This window comes from Marmota marmota, unplaced genomic scaffold (assembly GCF_001458135.2).
Source record: "Marmota marmota marmota unplaced genomic scaffold, marMar, whole genome shotgun sequence".
Taxonomy (NCBI): Eukaryota; Metazoa; Chordata; class Mammalia; order Rodentia; family Sciuridae; genus Marmota; species Marmota marmota.
This window is the reverse complement of record NW_025999999.1, coordinates 8,123,625-8,143,165: the sequence shown is the minus strand read 5'-3', so window position 1 is coordinate 8,143,165 and position 19,541 is coordinate 8,123,625. Positions and strand designations below refer to the sequence as shown.

Sequence of the window (19,541 nt, the reverse complement as noted above, 5' to 3'; positions counted from 1 at the left end):
AGCCACGCCCACTTCCCCCTCCTCCTGAGTCAAGCCCTGGTTTTTGTTCACTAGCTGAAAACAGGAAGTTGGAGAATGGGGAGTTTCTTGAAATTCTTGTTTGTCATAACTATTGTCTTGTGCTGAACATGGTCATTTGGGACCGAGACAACCAGCTGTCAGATCTCATTAGAGAAACGAGGAACCCAGTGACCTCGGGGCTCATCACAGCCTCTTGTGACCAGCCCATAAAAGTGCCATTTGGTTTGGGACCATGCAGGTGTTACCTTTTAAAAGGCAGGAATGATACACATGTACTGGTGGCAGAACCCAGGGGCACTCTATCACTGAGCCACTTCCCTGATTCTTTACAGTTTTAAAAAATTTTGAGCCAGTTAAATTGCTGCAGCTAACTTCAACCTTGTGATCTTCCTGCCTTGGCCTCCTGAGCCACCGGGATTAGGGGCATGCACAGTTGCACCCAGCTAAGAGGGATCTTAATAAGCAAAGGCTAAAATGAACAAAGGAAGTCTGCCTTAGGGAAACACTGGCACACAATGACAAATGCTGGCACACTGGGGCTCCCCAGCTGCCTAAAGCTCAGTTCTGAGGCTCCCTGCTTGGCATTCAAGACCTCAGACCATCTCTGACTGCTGCTGGCATCTTGGAACATGCACCACTCTCTCCACCTCAGCCTACTTTCTGTGGCTTCTATCTCACATGGATCTATTTGTCTTCCTAACTGTAATTGAAGTTCTAAGGGGCAGGAGGCATGTCTTATATATTTGTATTTCCTTAGCTTTCAGCACAATGCTGGGCACAAAGTGGCTAATACATACACATATACACAAACACATACTTTTTCGGTACTAGGGATTGAACCCAGGGCCACTTTACCACTGATCTACATCTGCAGCTCTTTTGATTTTCATGCAGAGTCTCATTAAGTTGCTTAGCGTCTTACTAAGTTGCTGAGGTTGGCCTCAAAGTTACAATCCTCCTATCTCAGCCTCCCAAGTCATTGGGATTATAGGTATGTACCACTGTGCCCAGCTCTAATATTTTGTACATTAAAATTCCAAGACTGAGCACCCACCCACATTTCTTTCTGTCCATCAGTAAAAGAGACCTTGGAATGCTTGCTGCCTTTTAAATGTCATCTTTAGTTACGGGGTATCTAACAAAACTTGTTCCTGCTTTTTGGGGTCTAATTTTAACCTATCTGTGGGGCTTCACAAAGTATTCCAGACATCAAAAGGAGAAACAGAGTTTGGGGGAAAACCGCTGAGGATAAAATGTGGACTCAGCAGCAGCTTCCAGCCTGCCCTTGGCCTTGTGGTTTCAGTTTGGCCCAGGATCCTGTTCTCAACTGCTACGTGACACTGCTCAGTCCCTGTGTGAAGGAAAAAGTGCTTGTGTTTGAGATCTTAAGGTATGACTCCCTGACTGAGGAAGAGGAAAAAGGAACAAAGTGGTGCAAGAAAAAAGCACAGAAAAACTTTTGGGATGAATTTTTATTTGGGCTTCTCACAGTGGTTAGAGCCACTCTGTCTTCAGAACAATCACAGCACAGGAAATGCGTCACTGAGACTGCCCAGAAAAATCTAACCAGCTGAATCTTATTGCTTAAAATACACATATTCACAATAACTGACAAATGGTAATGTGCCTCACACAGGAATGTGTTAGCATTTGCAAATCTTCCGACTGTAGCACCAAACCCTCCACCAATCCTTTCCTTCTCATTCATCTGGAAAACCAGACTCAACCTAGTCTCTCTGACCCCCGACTATTCCTTCAGTTCCCTGTCTCCTTCTCTGAGCAGGAAGCCTCCAGCAGCCGTGGCCAACTGCGGCTTACTAGTTAAGCCCAGCTTGGCCACTGTGCTTCTTCTCAGGCCTTCAGGGTAAGATGCTTCAGTGAAGCCAACAGTCAACACTCAGACCAGCTCCCCGCTGGGGAAAGAAACCTAGAGGGTCAGATTCATCCATTTGATCAGTTAAATGAAGAAGGATTCCTTTTGGTAAAACTTGTTCTCCTTGGAGACACTTTAGTGAGTTGTCTGTGATTTCGAAAGGAAGGTGGAAGGTAGGCATCTGAGGACTGCTGTGCTGTGGCACCCCTCTGGCCACACGCCAGTCCGCCTGTGTCCACTGAACTCAGCAAAGGAAGGATTGTGCTGTGGCACCATGAGTCTGCCAAAGCCTCCTGGCAATTCTGAGCAGGCTGATGTCTGGGCCACAGCAAGGCCAAGCTTGTCACTGAAGAGCCAATCAAGCTTCTGTCTGAATTCCACTTTTGCCTTCTGTCCCAAGTGGTTGTGGACACCTTCTGGGGGCTGAGATCGAAGGCAATGAGTAGTGGAGGGAGGCAGACAGGTTCAGAGCACGCTTCCATTAACAGGGACAGAACACAGGCCTCTGAGCGTCCACGGAGCAATGTGCAAATTGCAGTGATGAGCAGAGTGGAACCTCTACCTTGAGCGCAGTATCTCAGGCAAACACAGGGGGGCGCCGTCGACAATGCTGCCAAATACACTCGAGTACACAGTCAGACGTTTGTTCAGTAAACAGTAAATGCATAAAATAAATTACCTTGAGAGGGCCATATTTGCTTCAGACGTGTGGTTAACGTGAGCAGGTTGGCTGCCATTCAAAGTATCTTCACAGGAACACGGGGTGTGGGGCTCACACACGACACACACACACACACACACAACAGATCATTCAAAGTCATCGTCTACAGACTTCACTTTGTTCGACATGAATTTTGGTTCTGTGTAATCCAAACAGACACTCATTCACCTCACAGCCTTGGATTTGTCTGTTTATATATATATATATATATATATATATATATATATATATATATATATATATATATTTTTTTTTTTTTTCCTTTTTTACTATAACATCAATGCCTAGCCTGAATATCATCATTCAAAAGTGGGAGAAGAACCAAACTTTTCATATGAACAGGGATGGATGGGGAATGTTAGTTTCAGCTGATTGCTTTCTCCTTTCAGAGTTTTCCTATCAAAGCTCAACTGGTTGTCCAAAACCAGACGACAGTAATAAGGATCCTGTGGTCCTTCTGGAGGCTGCCTCCACCCTCCCACCTGGGCCACCAAAACTCCTTACATAAGTTACAGAAAAGTGAGTCACCCGACCCCAGTGGGCTAGGGACAGGGACAGAGCATGAGAACCACAGATAACCAAGGGATTTCTTCCAAGTGGTCAGTTTAAAACAAACAATCAAACACACAACAACAAGAGACTTATTCAGAATCAAAGAAAAAATACTGTGTGAGAACCAGACTACGGGGCTGCCTTTCCCAGGACCCACAGCTTCCTCAGACCCTCTGTTCATAAGAGTACAAGGAGATACAAAGTCCTGCAGACCATGTGCTAGGGATGGACAAGGACACTGGTCACCTGTGGGCACAGACCAAAGGGCAGAGATGCAGGAAGCTGCACTTCTCTCCACTCCCAGATTTAGGGCCTACTGCTCAGAGCTAACCCACTCCAAGCCCACACACAAACATCTCCCTCTGGCTCAACTGCAGCCACGTTCGTGGTAGGCCAACCTGGGAAAGCACAAACTTCCCTTGTCCAGAAGAGAATTCTTGCAAGCCCACTGGTAAATTTCTTGTTTCTAGCTGGCTTTTGTTGTTTGTTAAAACAAAAAAAAAAAAAAGAAAGAAAAGGCAGTCTACTCTTCCACACCTGAGCCTGCTGGGAAGGAAGGGGCCCCTCCAGGATGCACAGTGGTACATTTTCTTGTCACCTGGAATTTGAGAGATCAACAAGCCTCCTACCAACCTGTCTACCAGCTCTCATCCTCCCACAGAATCAGCTCAACTCTGGCTGTGCAGACACTGGCAGCCACAGCTGACAAACCCTAGGCCTCTGTGGCTTCCTTCTTCAACCAGGGCTAAGAAGGGTTGCTTCTGCTGAACTGAGACACAACAAAGTTCTCTTAAACTAAAACCAGAGCATAAATCCACTACATCACCAAGAATCATCACAGGACACAGTCCCAGTCCCCTTCTTTGGGGGCTTTAAAACACATCTCTCTGACCAAAGCAGGTAGGTGAGATATGACTTGAAAGGGGGGAAGAAGGGGATGAGGTGGGGATGAGGAATGAGTCATGGAACCAACTTCTCAGCCCTCCACAATACTGTGCTTTTGTGAGGGAGAGGCACCCACACCCCAAACTGTACTTGGAGATGTAGGAAAAAGCAGGAGAGGAGAAGGGAAAAAAAAAGTGGCTGTACCACTTCCTCTGAAAGTCACTTAATGCTTCTCTCATGAGTCTCCCTTACCCTGGTTGCTTTGCCAAGTTTCTGGGCACAGGCAGGGCCTACTCTAGCTGGGGGAGCTGCTGCTCTGGGAGTTTGGCGAGTCCTGCTCATTGATGGTGTTGAGCAGCAGGCATGCGGGCGGCCGTGGCAGGTGGGAATGTCCAGGCTCTCGAGCCTGCTCCTCAGAGGGCTGGCAGAGCCCTTCCTCCTCATCACCAGGAGGCCTCACGTGGCAGCTGTCACAGAAGTCCAGGGGCCCATCCAGAGCATCATCAATGAGTGTGGTGAACTCTTTGAGGTCATCGTCATGATGGCCCCGGTTGCACACACACACCTCAATGCCTGAGTCACCTGTGAAGCGGCGATGTCTGCCAGGTGTCTTGTCTTTGCTATCGGGGAGCACACTGCCATGCTCAGAGCTGGAATCTTTCAGTAGCTCCTCCTTACATTCTGAATCCTTGTCCAGGAAGGCCGCTGGGTCTAGCTCCCCCAGGCCGGCCACTGAGCCACTGGGCTCCATTCCGGGGGCTTTGGTGGCTGCTCGGTCAGCTGGCACGTCAGAGGGCTCAGGATCAGCGATGCTTGGGGGTCTTGTGCTGCTTCTGCTGGGCACAGACAGGGGGCTGCTCTGTGCCCCCTGGGAGCCCCTGGTAGGATCAGCACCCGGAGGGCTGCCACCTGCAGGGCCACACTGAGGAGGCAGCTGCTGCTGTAGCTGGAAGGCACTGTACGGCGGGGGAGGAGTTGGAGGTCGGTTCACCACTTCCTCATAAGGAGGTAGTAAATAGTTTGGCAAAAACCCTAAAAATGGGGAGGTAGGGAGGAAAAATTACTGCACTGGCCACTGTCATAGGACAGATGGCAAAACTCATACCAAACATATGCATTGTCCCTTACCACCCCTCTAGCAGAGCCACTAAGCAGTAGCTTTGGCTCTTCGTCGTGGGCAGGGGAAGAGAGCTGTGAGCAAATGTGCAGTGAAAGAGGGACAGTTTGGGTTGACCTACTCCAGCTTCTTGGCATCTAAGAGTCCCTAGTGCTGCTTCATAAGCAAGGACTTCCTGCCTACCTGGAATTAAGGCAAAAGGTTAGGCAAATGTGGTAGATGACTAAGAACCAATTTCTGCCTGGAAAGGACCATGGGCACACAGTCTCATATTCTTTGCTCAGACTGTATCCTCCATCTATCCTCAGGCCTCAGGGTCAGGGATCCTAATTTAAGATCCTGACCACTTATTTCTTTTTCCATTCTTCTAGGTATAGTATATACAGGGCTTTTCTCTGGGAAGTTAGAAATCTGTTGTCTATCTTACTCTAGTGTGGCTGGAAAGATAAACTAAGCTGCATCTTGACTCAAAGCAAGAACAGTGGTTACCAGCAAAGGACAAGGGGCCTGTGTCATCCAAGGCTCATTGAAAACATGCCAGGTAAGTTACCTTTTGAATGTGCTGAACATCTTAAGGCACAGATGACATAATAGTACTTGCTAGCATTTATTGAGCACTTACATATGCCAGGCACTGTGCTAAGCAATTAACTCTTCTAGATGTGGAAAACAAACAGTTCTGACTCTTTTATTTTGTAGAATGCACTTCACAACGGCTTGGGACAAGCTGCCCAACTGGGCCTCCATGGACCATTTGAGAGGTCACACGTAAAGAACCTCAGGGAAGTTCAGGCAGGGATTCACCAAGTTTCTTGGTTCTCAGGAAGTCCCAGCGCCCCCCAACACCAATATCTGCCCCTTTGATGGGCATCCCCTCTATGAGGCACATCACATAGCAGCAAGCAAAATGGGAGGAATTCAGGCCAATGAACACAAAATTCCAATTCACTCACATTATATTCCATCTGACTATTTGCTTTAAATTTTTATTTTATTTTTTTCTGGCAAGAACCCAGGCACTGTGAGCTCTAGAACAGACCTGAGGCTTTAGGGACCCACAGCCGGAATACCTGCTCCTCTGTGCTGAAGGAGACCCCTGTTCCTGTATTTGCAAGATTCTATGTAGGGTAAATGGGGGCAAATCCCCTTGTGCCCACAGATGCCCTGACTCTGTGCTCCTGAGCTTCTGAGGGTTGGGAATGACAGTTTTGGATACATACTGAAATAAAATGGCAGCGCTGAGTAATTGTGGGCTTCCCGGTAGGCAATCAGGTTGATTTCATGTTGCCGCTGCTGGGCCTGAAGGCGGTGCTTGGCTCGGCGGTGGTGGCAGACACAGCAGCAGCTCAGGATGATGATGATGGTCCACACTAGCCAGAACCCTGGGGAGTTGGAAGGGTGAGACAGAGAGGCAAGTACGCATGGTGAGTACCAGCCAGAGGGGGCAACTCTCAAACAAGGAGGTCCCTGGACAATGCCCACATGGTTAAAGCTGGCACTGTTAGACCTCATCCCATTACTTTATGTTTAAGCTATGTTCATAAATGTTTCTGCCAAACCGCGTGTGGAGGCACACACTTGTAATCCCAGTTATTTGGGAGGCTGAGGCAGGAGGATCACAAGTTTGAGCCTAGACTGGGCAAGTTAGTGAGACCCTGTCTCAAAATTTAAAATAAAAAGAGCTGGGGAAGTAACATGGCTATAGAACAACCTTGGGTTCAACCCCCAGTACCAAAAAAAAAAAAAAAAGAAGAAGAAGAAGAAGAAAAAGAAAAACCAAGTTTGTACCAGAGCAAAAGATGCACAGAGAAGCGATGTGAAAATGCTGATAGCACAGGAGGTCTCTCACTCCAGGGTGCCTTGGGGACCCTGGGGGAAGGGAGGAGTGCCAGGGTGTCTCTCTAGAACCACTGATTAGTCCCATGTTTTAGGTTTTGCAGGCACTAAAAATGTTCATCTTTTAGGACAGTGTCCTTTTCCTCTTTTAAGGGATCTTAGAGAAAACACATTGCTTTCTTGGTGCCCCTCTCCCCTCCCCAACCCAACTCAGATTAGCAATTGCAAGGGGCTTTGGAGAGACTCCTGATAAAGAAATTCTTCGGGTTCTCTCAACATCGTGGAAAAGACCAGGGCTTTTTCTCTATGGTGTAAGTCTCTGTAATGCAGAATCCCTGAAGTTGGAAGTGGAAAATTCTAATTGCCTCAAGTCAATCTCTTCCCTAGAGAGTGTAAATGATTTCCTGCACTCTCCCTCTAATCCAGTACAATTCCATCTCCCACTGCCAGCATGGACCACCTCCCCTTCAGTCTGTGGCTGCACTAGACTAAGGGCCATCAGCAGACCTCCCTTCCTCCTACTCCAGGGAGGGGAGGAGGAACAGGAGAAGGCCCACAGCCCCACTTTCTCACTATGCTGTCTCCACAAACTCCAAACTATGAAACCAGGAATAAATTAGATTTTAAAATTATCTCTAGTTTTATTTTTACTGGCTTTTATTATTATTATTTGGTTCTAGAGATTAACCCAGAGGCACTTTACCATTAAGCTATATCCCCAAACCTTTTTTGTTTTGTATTTTTAGAAGGGTCCCACTAAATTGCTTATGGCTGAGTGATGAGGCTAGCTTTGAACGTGTGATCTTCCTGCCTCAGCCTCCTAATCTTCTGGGATTATAGGCAAGTGCCATCCATACCCAACTGGATTTTAATTTATTTTTAAATGTAATAAGTTATTTTAGATAGGTCTTTCAGTTCCTCTGGTAATGAGGTAATACAATGAAATAATAGGAATAATTTTTAAATGATGTGTAGAATATTATTTTTGACATATAAAAAGTTTGATATTAAATTAAAAATACAGATTATAAAACAATATAAAGTATGATCACAACTTGATTCTCATTGATTTAAGGCATTTTGTCCCACCATTTCAAATGTGGGACACATATAAACACTTAAATATAGTACATATAATTATATAGTAATATTTATAAATTTTGGATTATGATTTCCAACCTATTTTAATGCACCTGTGTCAATTTTGTTGAAACATTCACACAATTGAAAATTTGGGATTAACTGAGTGGTGGTGGTTATTATTTTCGTAACTAGGGATTGAACTCAGTGGTACTTTACCACTGGGCTACATCACTAGCCCTTTTTATTTTTGAGACAGGATCATGCTATCTTGCTTAGGGCCTTGCTAAATTGCTGAGGCTGGTCTCGAACTTGTGATCCTCCTGCCTCAGCCTCCCAAGTTGCTAGGATTATAGGTATGTGTCACTGTGTAAGGAGACTTACTGTTTTAATAAGACCAATGAAGTCCTAGATACAGAATGATCATAGATTTAAATTAAAATATGATGTACACAAATATTCTTATATGCCAAGTCTCCATTTATCTTTTTTTTATTGTTATACATGTTATTTTAATTCAATCATATAATGAACCAATTCTTGCTTTAAAAAAGTAGGACTAACTGCTGTTGTATATTACCTACATCACCTCACAATCCCTACACTTCTGGGTTACTTTGTAAATTTTTTTTCTTTTCAGATGGGGGTCTCAGCATGTTGCCCAGGCTGGTCTCAAAGTCATGAAGTCAAATGATCTCCCACCTCGGTCTCCCAAATAGTTAGGACTATACAGCCACTCTAGGGTTGGCATGATGGTAAACACACATAATACTAGCTTCGGAGGCTAAGGTAGTAGGATCTCAGTTTGAGGCCAGTCTTGCAACTTAGTGAAAATAAAAACTGAAAAGTGCTGGGGACTGAGCACAGCGGTAGGGTGCTCCTGTGTTCAAGCCCCAGTACTGGGGGAAAAAATAATTACATTCTAGTCAGGTGTGGTGGTATGTGCCTGTAGTCCCAGCTACTTTTGGGACGGCTGAGAGAGAAGTATCACTTGAGCTCAAGAGTTTGAGACCAGTCAGGGCAATCTGGGCAACAAAGTGAGACCTGGTCTAAAACAATAAATGAATGAATGAATGAATGAAAATAAAGTAGTTTCTCCCATAAGCTAATCAGTATCTATTTTTTACCCCACAAAGTCATTTTTTCAGTAGTTCCTTACCTAAAGGTGAACCAACTTCTAAGTTTTATACTGCAATACACACGGTCTAAGACATTATTTCTCAGTTTTCATAACTTTTTTTTTTTTTTGCAGTGCTGGGGGGCCTCCTGCAGGCTAAACAAGTGCTCTACCACTGAGCTATGCCCAGACTGACTTCAAACTTGCCATCCTCCTGCTTCAGTCTGGGATTCAGCTGGGATTACAGGCATGTACAATGAAAACCAACTTTAAAACTTGTTTTTAACCCACACACTGGTTTTCGTGTTTGTCAAATATTCCTTGTTTTACCTATTCTGGGCATTAAGTAGGCTTAAACTTCCTGGCCCCTTTTTGATTGGCTGAGACTTTGGGACTAGTTCTAAATACTGCATTGAGATTAGAAGTGACTTGTCATTGAGAGACCAGAACAATTCTTACATATGTAGGACCCTCCACTAGTCTAGTTTCCTATGCTGTGGCAATTGGCAGCATTCCAGATGGTCACTTCAGGGTCAGTCAGTCTGGGTCCCAGGGGATGCTGAAGTGGGAACAAAGATGTCATCCAACCTTCAACAGATGTGTAGTGTGAATGACAAACACATCTATTATTTTAGGTCACTAGAATTTTGGACATGTTTGTTCCCACAGCAAAACTTAACCTACTCTGACTGCCAGTGTGTTGTAGTACAGGGTTTTCTGAGGGAGAGAATTTAAAGTTATTCATCAATTCTTGAAGGAATCTTTGATCCAGAAAGATGTCACCACTTCCTACAAGTCTTTTTCTCTTTAAATAAAAAATTAGGGAGAGCAGAAGGCAACTGTGGGGAGAAATAGGACAAATGAAACACAAACTTTTGGCAAAGTTACCTGCATCACATCTAATACGGCACCAGAAAGAAATTCCACCAGCCTACATCTTTGTTCTGTTTTGCAGTGCTGGGGATCAACCCCAAGACCTCATGCAAACTAAGCACATATCTTACCACTGATCTACACTTCCAGTCCTAGCCTAGTTCTTTTCATTTGATATTATGGGAAGAAAAACTATCCTTAGTGTATATCAGCTGTGTGAGGTTATATTAGTTTCAAACAGAGTTATAATTTTTTTTTTTTTTTCATTTCTAACACAAGACCACAAGGAATTCTCTATGTGGATCAAAACTGGAAGAAAACTAACCTGGGAGTAGAATGGGTTTAGTGGTATGGCGAGTTGTCTGTATGGGTACAGAAAAGACCCCTAACAAGCTGGTCCTATTTGATTTTAAGTAAGGCAGGTGTTTGAATTTGGCCTTCAAAAATCTGACTCTCTTGAAAGTCATTTTAGTCAAAGTTGTAACGCATCAACTTCAAAAGGGAGAATATGTAAACTAGTCCATATGGAGATAGTCAAATTTTAATCTTCTAGCTAGATTTTAAATACAAGGCAGAAAAGTTTTAGAAAGTAAAACCTAGGCCAGGTGCAGTTGAGTATGCCTGTAATTCCAGGCTGAGGTAGGGGGATTGCAAGTTCAATGACAGCCTCAGAAACTTAGCAAGGCCTTAAGCAACTTAGCAAGACCCTGTCTCCAATAAAATGTTAAAAAGGGCTGGGGATGTGGCTCAATGGTTAAGCGCCCCTGGGTTCAATCTCTGGTATAAAAAAACCAAAAGTAAAACCTAATTTAAGACATACATAAGAGGAATTTAGGATTGTTCCTCCCATACCCCTAAACACACATCTACCCACAGACTCTATTCCACAATGACAGCCTTTAAAGTTGTGACCTCACTGTGGGGAGCATTTACCATCCTAAGCAAAATGGAACACGTTTTTAAAAACAATCACAGTCCAATGTAGGAACTAAGCCGTGTGGCCCTGCTAGGGAGCTGAAGCATACTGACAGTCAGCTCCCCTTTCATTCCAGAGACGGTGGGTCACTTCCCTACCCATTAGAGTGCTCAGCAGCAGGAGTTCCTGCTACTCCCTCTGTGGAGAAGGCCTCGATTTAGGCAACGAAGCCTTCAGAGGCTTACGATTTCATCTGAAAGACGGGTGAGCTGTTCTATAAGCAAGACTATCAACCCGAAGAAGCTGCAGCAGGTGGCCTGGGATTGAACCCAGTCCACACTAATCATTTCCCAGCTTCATGCAGTTGGTCATTTTGTTTTCACTTCCCTCATCTGTAATGGGGGAAACGGTCTCCACCACTTAGAGTACTCAGAATTATGTCTGATGTATGCTAAGTTCTGTAGCTTATTATTATTGTTGTTTCAGGCATAGTCAGAGTTGGGAAGAATTTCCTTTAAATTTCCCTTTTAACCCGCTAAAATATTCCACAAAAAAACATGGGTTAGGAACACATCCAAAGTCTGTTTCTAGGTTCTGTTCTTGGCAAAACTGACTGGAAATTCAGGCAACTCCCATTTACTGAGTCCCTGCCATGAACACGGTGCTGTGTCAGCTTGCTGATAGCAGCTCCCCTGCTCTGATCAGCGCGCCTTTTCCCAGAGGCCTAGACCACTAGGAAGCTGAGCTCCAACTGGGGCTTGGAAGGAGGTCCCAGTTTCCCGCTAGCCAATCTGTTCAGCTCAGCTCAGCAATGACATCTCAAGACAAACTAAGAAGAAAACTGGCTCATACATGTATTGAAACACCACATTGTGCCCTACAAATATGTACAATTTTTATGTGTCAATTTTAAAAATTAAAAAATTTAATTTAGCAGATGAAAAACAAGCTGGGCAATATTGACTGTTTTAAAAAATATGTATTGACTGGATTTGCTAACAGTCTGTTTCATGTCACCTCAGGAAAGTATACTGTCCAGAAACACTCCTTTCTCCTCACAGAAGCCCAAATCAGGGAAACCTGAAGCTTGAGTGAAATTCCCCCCAAATTTCCCAGGGGGAGAAATTCCAACTTTGACTTCTCTCCAGAAAATGTAGCTTAGTAAGTGGAAAGAGTGCTGGGATGAGAACTGGGAGATCTGGCTTAGGGTTTTTGGCTTTGAGGACATTCCTGGACTCGCCAGGTCTCCTTTGCTCTACTTGTCCCCAGGAAACTAAATGTGCACATTGAGCCATTTGAGACCCTCTGCGACCAGAGCCCATCTTTCTTCCAGCGTGGCAGATGGAGAAGCCCTAGAAGAGTGGCCGAGGGGTGAAGTTCACTCTATTACTCAGCTGCCACCAATGGAGCAGTTCCTTAATGCCCTCAGCCCCAAGAAATGGGCATGGCATGCATACCTGGCAGGGTTGTTCCTCAGGTGGAATAAGATGACACTGGGAGAGTTCTAGCCACACAAGTTCCCCGTCTTCCCTTTCTTCCCAGGTGAGCAGCACAACTCCAGAACAGTGCTGCTTTCCCAAAGGGCCTGGGCTTATGGAGACACATATCCTTCTCCACGTGTGTTAATCTTATCCACCCTTTAAGGCCCACTTTAAATGCAATCTTTTCCATGCAGCCTGCCTGGAATCCAGTCCAGCCACTGCAAACTGCTTTTGAATGATCACAGCAGAACTGGCAAATACATTCCATCTCCACTTCACATTACTAGGTGGACATCTTGTCTCATCTCCTCTCTCTGCTTGATTACCTTCCTGATAGCAAAATTGACGTTTCTCCCACAGATTTTAGCATAGAAGAGGCCACAGCATCAACTAGGAACTTGCTAGAACTATAATCCTCGGGTCTACCTCAGACCTATTGAATTAAAAACTCGGAGTAGGGTCCTGGAAATCTGTGTTTTAATCAGAACTTCAAGAAATTCTGATGCCATAGAAGTTAAAAAAAAAATGGAATAAGGGTTTGCTAAATGACTGAATGATAGAATGATGAATTAAAGTACAAATGTCATACAAATGCATGGATATAATAATAATTCATAGTCTTTATATAGTCTCAACCAATGTGTTGGTAAAATGGGATCTTCAGTTCCTTCTCACACAAGACCAGTAACTGGTTTAAGGTTACAACAAATTAAAACCTTGCTGGCCAAAGCTCAAGGTCAGTGTGTGCTTGTGTGTTTGTGTAAAGGGTATGTGTGTGTGATAGACCTTAGCATACAGGAAAATTAAGCCCAGCAGAGGTATAAGGGTAGGTGAAAATGGCATTCCCCCCCCACGTTCTTCCCTTAGGCAACTACAGTTAAAGAGGCACCTTGTCTGATGAAAACTCTGCCAAGGATTTCCTGGCTCAAGTCTTTTCCTTCCAAAGGAAGGGTGGCGGGAAACCAACCCCAAAGTCTGATACTTTTACTTTTCTGGCCAAGTTGAGAGGCAATCAGAGGGAATGGTTTAAAGCAATAAAAAGTGTAGTCTTGCTGAGAACTTCATGGCTCATTGTAATACCTGACTTCTCTCCTATACACCTTGGGCAGAGGCCAGGCCCCAAACAAAGAGCAAAACCAAAATAGCTCCTGAGAGGGACAGACTACACACCAGACATCTCCTGACCAAGAAGTCACTGCTAGACACAAATGAAAAGTCTGTTTTGCTTTCATAGTCTTGGTCCCTTCAGCACTTGGAAAGCAGGTACCAACTTGTATAATGGGGAATCTTTTTTCACCAGCAGATGCTAGTTTCTGTCTGGCCTCCCATTTCCCCACTTGATCGTAACTGGACAGAGAATCAGCCAGCTCTTCCTCAGACCTTCTTTAAGTTCTTGGAGTGAAGCACCTGCTTCCCAGACTACCTCCCTGCCATCTGGGACTCCACCACCCTCCCGGTTGCCCAGCCCTGACTTTGGTGACCAAACTTTGCTCTGCTGATGGCCCAGCAATCTGAGCTGGGCCATCAGCAACTCCACTCCTTTCCACAACTGATGCTGCCTGGGCTGGGCCCCAGAAAAACAAACTGTAGTTCTGTGGCTTTTTGGCAGCCCAGCTTCAACTTTTGTTTTATCAAGGGGTGGGAGGGGAATTTGAACTCTGTGGTTATCTGCATTTTAAAACATTTAAACAGTCCACCTGCTTGGCACGTCCTGTTCTTTGGTCAATTTTCTCAGCCCTACCCTTTCTAAAATTTCAACAATTCTGTGCCCTCCTTTGTTACTATGTATGCATATATGAAGGCCTAGTGGGGACATAGCCCTGAACCCTCTGCACTGGACTGCTCCTGGAATTCCTTTGGAAGGCAGTTCTCAGTCCTTGAAAGGGAAAGGTGAGGGCAAGGGAGAGGTTCTGTTTGGAGGACCCACCCTTGCTGGCTATAAACGACAAGTGCATTTCACAGGGAGACACTTCCCAGACAAGAGTCCAGTTTTATTGCCAGAGCAAACAACATTCCTAGCTGCTCTCCTGTCATATTGCTGATGTGGGGGAAACAGGGAGAGAGAAAGGAAAAGAGGGCAGGGTGATGGCAGGAGTAGTGACACAGTTTGACAGAAGAGTCCAAAGTTTGTTTCCAGATGGAGGCAGGGATGGGTGCTCAGAATCAGGGGTAACAGTTTCCTCTCTCAAGAGATACCTAGGAGAACTGCAAGGTCAGTACCTTGGGCTTCTCTGCCCTAACAACTCCTTCATCTTCTGATGACTGAACCCAGGGCACATTAGGCAAACACTCTACCACTGAGCTACATCCCAGCCCTTTTTTAAAAATTTGAGGCAGAGTCTCACCAGTTTGCCCAGACTGGCTTTGAGCTTAGAATCCTACTGCCTGTCTCCCTAGGAGCTGAGATTACAAGCATGTGCATCATACCCAGTGCATTCTCCCATTTTTTTGTTGAGCAGCCTACACCGTCTCATCTAAGTTCCAGGAAAGTCAGAGTACAAATTATGTTAGTTGAAGACACCCTAGGTTGCTCCCCAAAGACTACAACATTACCACCATCAGGCAACTGTGGAAAAGGCAAGTGGTCCTGACCTCAAACAAATCCATGGCAAGCCGAAGATTGTTTGCCATGGCATTTAGCTGACAGTAACAGATTAGATACACTGCAGAAGCCTCCACAGGGCTGGGATTGTGGCTCAGTGGTAGAGTGCGCACCTAGCATGCTTGAGGCACTGAGTTTGATCCTCAGCATCACATAAATGCAAAATAAAGACATTGTGTCCACTTAAAACTAAAAAACAAATATTAAAAAAAAAAAAAAAAAGAAAAAGAAAGAAAGAAGCTTCCAGATCCTTCAGTGTAAGAACTAGGGAAGGAATAAAGGGGCTGAAACTCAGGACTCCCTTTTACAAGGAATATTCCACAGGCCAGGGCCTAGGGGAAGACTATTGCTTTGAGACGGACCCTCAGAAAACAAAGGCAGCTCTATGAAGCTCTATGGGGAATTCTGAAAGTCTCAATGGATCCTACAATAAAATGACATTATGGCCACCTAAAGCTCAACCTGCCATTCACAGCAGTTCAGTGGCAGTAACCTCATTTAGCAAAGACTGGCTTGAGGAAGTCCTCAACACACAGGAGAAGGCACCAGGGAGAAACCCATATTCCCATGTCTTCAACCCATGGCATTCAGAGAGCACCAGACCCACCTCCTCTACCAAGGAGTCACTTCTGGCACCCAGAACCAGATTCTACTCACCAACACTGTCCCTAAGAGAATCAGAAAAGGCCGGCCAGCCCATGGTTTCCCAGTGAGCAGAGACAGTAACTGGGACCCGGGGATGCTAAGAACCTCCTGGGCAAGGACTTACACCAGAGTTCATAGTAGTAGTTGCAGCACTGAGACTGTCCACAGCAGTGTCCTGTGTCACAGATGTAGCTTTGATTGTTGGTACCCACACAGGCTTCCTTATCCTAAAAAAAAAAAAAGAAAGAAAGAAAGAAAAAGAAAAATCAAGAAACATTTCAACAGAGTAATCTGTAACTTATTTTTTGGTACCAGGGATTGAACTCAGGGGCACCTGACCACTGAGCCAAATCCTCAGCCTCCAGCCCTATTTTATATTTTATTTAGAGACAGGGTCTCACTGAGTTGCTTAAGGCCTCGCTAAATTGCTGAGGGTGGCTTTGAACTCACAATCCTCCTGCCTCAGCCTCCCGAGTCGGTGGGATTACGGGCGTGCACCATCATGTCCAGCTAATCTACAGCTTTTAAACACCACTTTTCTTCTTACCTCCCTCCCTCTTGGTTATCTGCATGTCCTCCCCCAAAACTATACTAGTGTTTACTCCTTAAGGAAAAAAGTTAAAAAGAACCACACAATAACAGCAAAGTTAAGAAAAACAAATAGGCTGACCAAGGGGGAAGAGAACCCAGCACACAAAGGTACAAAGCGAGGTTCCACTGGGCACAGTGGCACACGCCTGTAATCCCAGTACTTGGGAAGCTGAGGCAGGAGGATTGCAAGTTTGAGGTAAGTCTCAGCAACTTAGGGAGACCCTGTCTCTAAAGAAAAAATAAAAAAGGGCTGGGGATGTGGCTCAGTAGTAAAGCGGCCCTGGGCTCAATCCCCAGTACTCAAAAATAAACAACAACAACAAAGAAAGAAGAGGCTCCCCTTAGACAGGACAGAAAAGGGTGGCCTCACTTTCTTTACTTCCAAGCAGAAACATTTTGTGTTCCTGTGTTAAACTCAGCTGGTAGGAAGGTAATGATTCTTCTGTAATTAGTAGTATGTTCTAAATAAAACCAGCTTTTCGGTGCAACTTCCTAGAGCAATTAATGCAGTAAGGACTCCAAGATTAGCATTTAGTCAGTCATTCTGCTCTCCTTTCCAAACATATGATCGCCAAGGTTATTTACAGTGAGATTCAAAAGAGGGATTTCTAAAAAATCTGACCTTCAAATTCTTCAAAAAAGGAGCAACCCAATCAGGTGACTTGGTTTAATTTCAACTTGCTAGACATTTTTGCTTATCAAATAATCTTTTCAGAATCCTGACTAGATCCAGCATTCATACTGTCCCGTATCAGGGACAGCTACACAAAGGACACTGCTGAGTAACCATCTAGCAGTTTGCCAAATTCTATTCATAGCACTGGGAGATGAGGATGGAGGTGGACATTTTTAATATATAGTTCACATTTAAGATATGAAATGACCTATAAGGAAACCCTAACCTCAGTCCAATATTGGCGTGGAGCTACATAATGCACCTAATATTTTTAATTAGTAGTTGGTAGAACTGTGGACTGAACCCAGGGCTGCTTAACCACTGAGCTACATCCCCAGCTTTTATTTTGAGACTGGGTCTAAGTTGAGGAAACTGGCCTTGAGCTTGTAGCCCTCCTGCCTCATCCTCCTGAGCTGCTGGGATTATAGATGTGTGCCACTGCACCTAGCTAGTTTGGTATTTTAGAGACAGGGTCCCGCTGTGTTGCCTGGGCTGGTCTTGAACTCCTGTATGTAAGACATTCTCCTGCCTTAGCTTCCTGAGTAGCTGGGACTGTAAGTACGTGCCACCATGCCTGGCTTCATGCATATAATGAAACTTATAAGTCATCTGCTATAGCTGGCTTTCAACACAGCTTTATTCTTTTACTGGACATAGTCTTTGTGTCAGCCATTATGTTAGGTAAAAGACATATAAAGATGAAGACAATGGTCGTATCTTCATCTTCCTATCTTCAAGAAGCTCAGAGTAAAGAAGGAAAACCCTGCTCAGCAAAGAAACTCAAACCGCAGGACTGTATTTGCAACTGCTCAAGCTGACCCTGCCCGTGGTGCACATCCGGGCGGATGGCTGCCAGTGGAAACTCAAGTCACATGGCTGGGTTCTCCTCTCTGTGTCTGGCTTTACTACACTGTCTACTTGGCCACAGACATAAAAAAGCACTCCAGTGACCGTCCACAGGGCTAATGGCCAGGTAGCCACAAGACAGTCACCTGAAGCCACAGGGAGAAGAGAAAAGTATCAGGGCTGAACACGAGATCCCTGGCCTAATACAGGTCTTACCACATACCCTCACATGTGTCTTAGTCTTTAAAAGTCTCATATTCTGGTATAAAGGAGTTTAGGAAGAAAAAAACACAGAGGCTATTTGTGAACTCTGATTATAATGCCTAATAAAGGGTTCTCCTTTTCTTCACCCTCCCCAGCTCACCAAAAGCAAAAAGACACTAGCAGGTGGCTGTGCAGTTGGAGGCCTCCTCAAGGCCCAGTGCAGATGGAGAAAACAGAACTACACGTGCTGCTTTTGCTATAGCCAGCCTCTCTGACTTCAGAGCAAAACACTCCTTTGACATAGATATCAAAAAGTTTCTCCCAAGTTTACCAGGCCCTGCAAATGCCATTCTTCTGGCACTGGCTTGCAAAAGCACAGTTCAAAGTGTCCACACAGTTTCCAAAAGAGGCTGTGCTGCCTACAGCCAGCACATAAAGGAATCCAGTGACACTTCTGCCAGGGGGAAATTCAACAGATGAGGTCCGGGCTCTGACCACCAGGTGGCCAACTGGTCCCGCCCCCGGGAGGCGTGCAACAGAACGCGTCAGAAACCTAAACAAGTGGCGTCCTCTTGACCTACTGTTGTCAGCTTCTCTCTTGGCTCTTCTGCCATGAGACAGGAGGCCTGGTTAAACAAGACCCACTCAGCGTTGCTGCTCCGCCTCCACTTCCCCAGGGAAAGCAGAATGCTGGTGGCATCCTTTAATCCAGTTCCTCAAACACATTTTAACCCAGTGTACCTAGTTCCCTGTGTTCTGCTTCCCTCAAATGAAGAGTCCCCCAGCTGCCTGGGTTGGTCTTGGTTATGGGACCTGTCATTTTCTGCCGCAGGGGGAATAAAAGAAGATGGGTAGTTAGGAAGAGAGGAAGTGGGCTTGGGTGCCATTAGTAAGGAAGAAGTGAAGGACTGGGGGGTGCGAGATGTGAATGTGAGGACAGCCCCTTCAACAAGACCTGCTGTATGAAAAGAAACCTGGTAGACTTGGGTTTGGACCCAGCTCTGTCACTATAGAGGAACAGAACTTTGGCAAGTTGGTGGTGCGAAGGCTAGTTAAGATGATCTCTAACATCTCCTCAACCCTAAGCTAAGCATCACTGTCTGCCCTAGGCCTTTTATCCTGCCCACTCCAGCATCCCATCTCAGACACAGCAGCCTCAAGCCAACGCAAGAGCTCATGACGTCTATGCCTCCTTTTGCTCAAATCAACAGCAAAGAACAGTCTTGTGGAAAAGCTGCCCAGCACTCTTCCACCTGGAGCTTAATCATGGGTCACCTAAAGGGCTCTCACCTCCAGGTGGCTCAGAATGTACAAAGCTTAATGTGGTTAAGAGTTAGTTGGATCTGGGTTCAAGCCCAGCTTTTACACTAGATTTATTAACTGTGTGACCTTGAATAGTTACTTAACTTCTCTGTGCTCTTATTAGCAACAATATTCTGTAAACCATTACTGCTCTTAGAAGACCATCCAGCACCTTGCCTTCACAGTATTATTTCAAGACAGTA

At 45.2% G+C, this 19,541-nt stretch overlaps 1 protein-coding gene across 11 annotated transcripts in view; it reads right to left on the bottom strand.

The window, feature by feature from the left end:
• Positions 1-2,861: 2,861 nt before the first annotated feature.
• LOC107149842 (WW domain binding protein 1-like) overlaps positions 2,862-19,541 on the bottom strand; it is a 78,462-nt gene continuing 61,782 nt past the window's right edge. For all 11 annotated transcript variants that reach the window (XM_048807245.1, XM_048807244.1, XM_048807250.1 and 8 more), the window contains 3 exons: positions 15,844-15,946; positions 6,390-6,551; positions 2,862-5,084 (listed from right to left, as the gene is read on the bottom strand). In XM_048807245.1, coding sequence (XP_048663202.1) covers positions 4,348-5,084; positions 6,390-6,551; positions 15,844-15,946 — 1,002 coding nt within the window. In that variant the 3' untranslated portion in view covers positions 2,862-4,347. The remainder of the gene's footprint in view (positions 5,085-6,389; positions 6,552-15,843; positions 15,947-19,541) is intronic.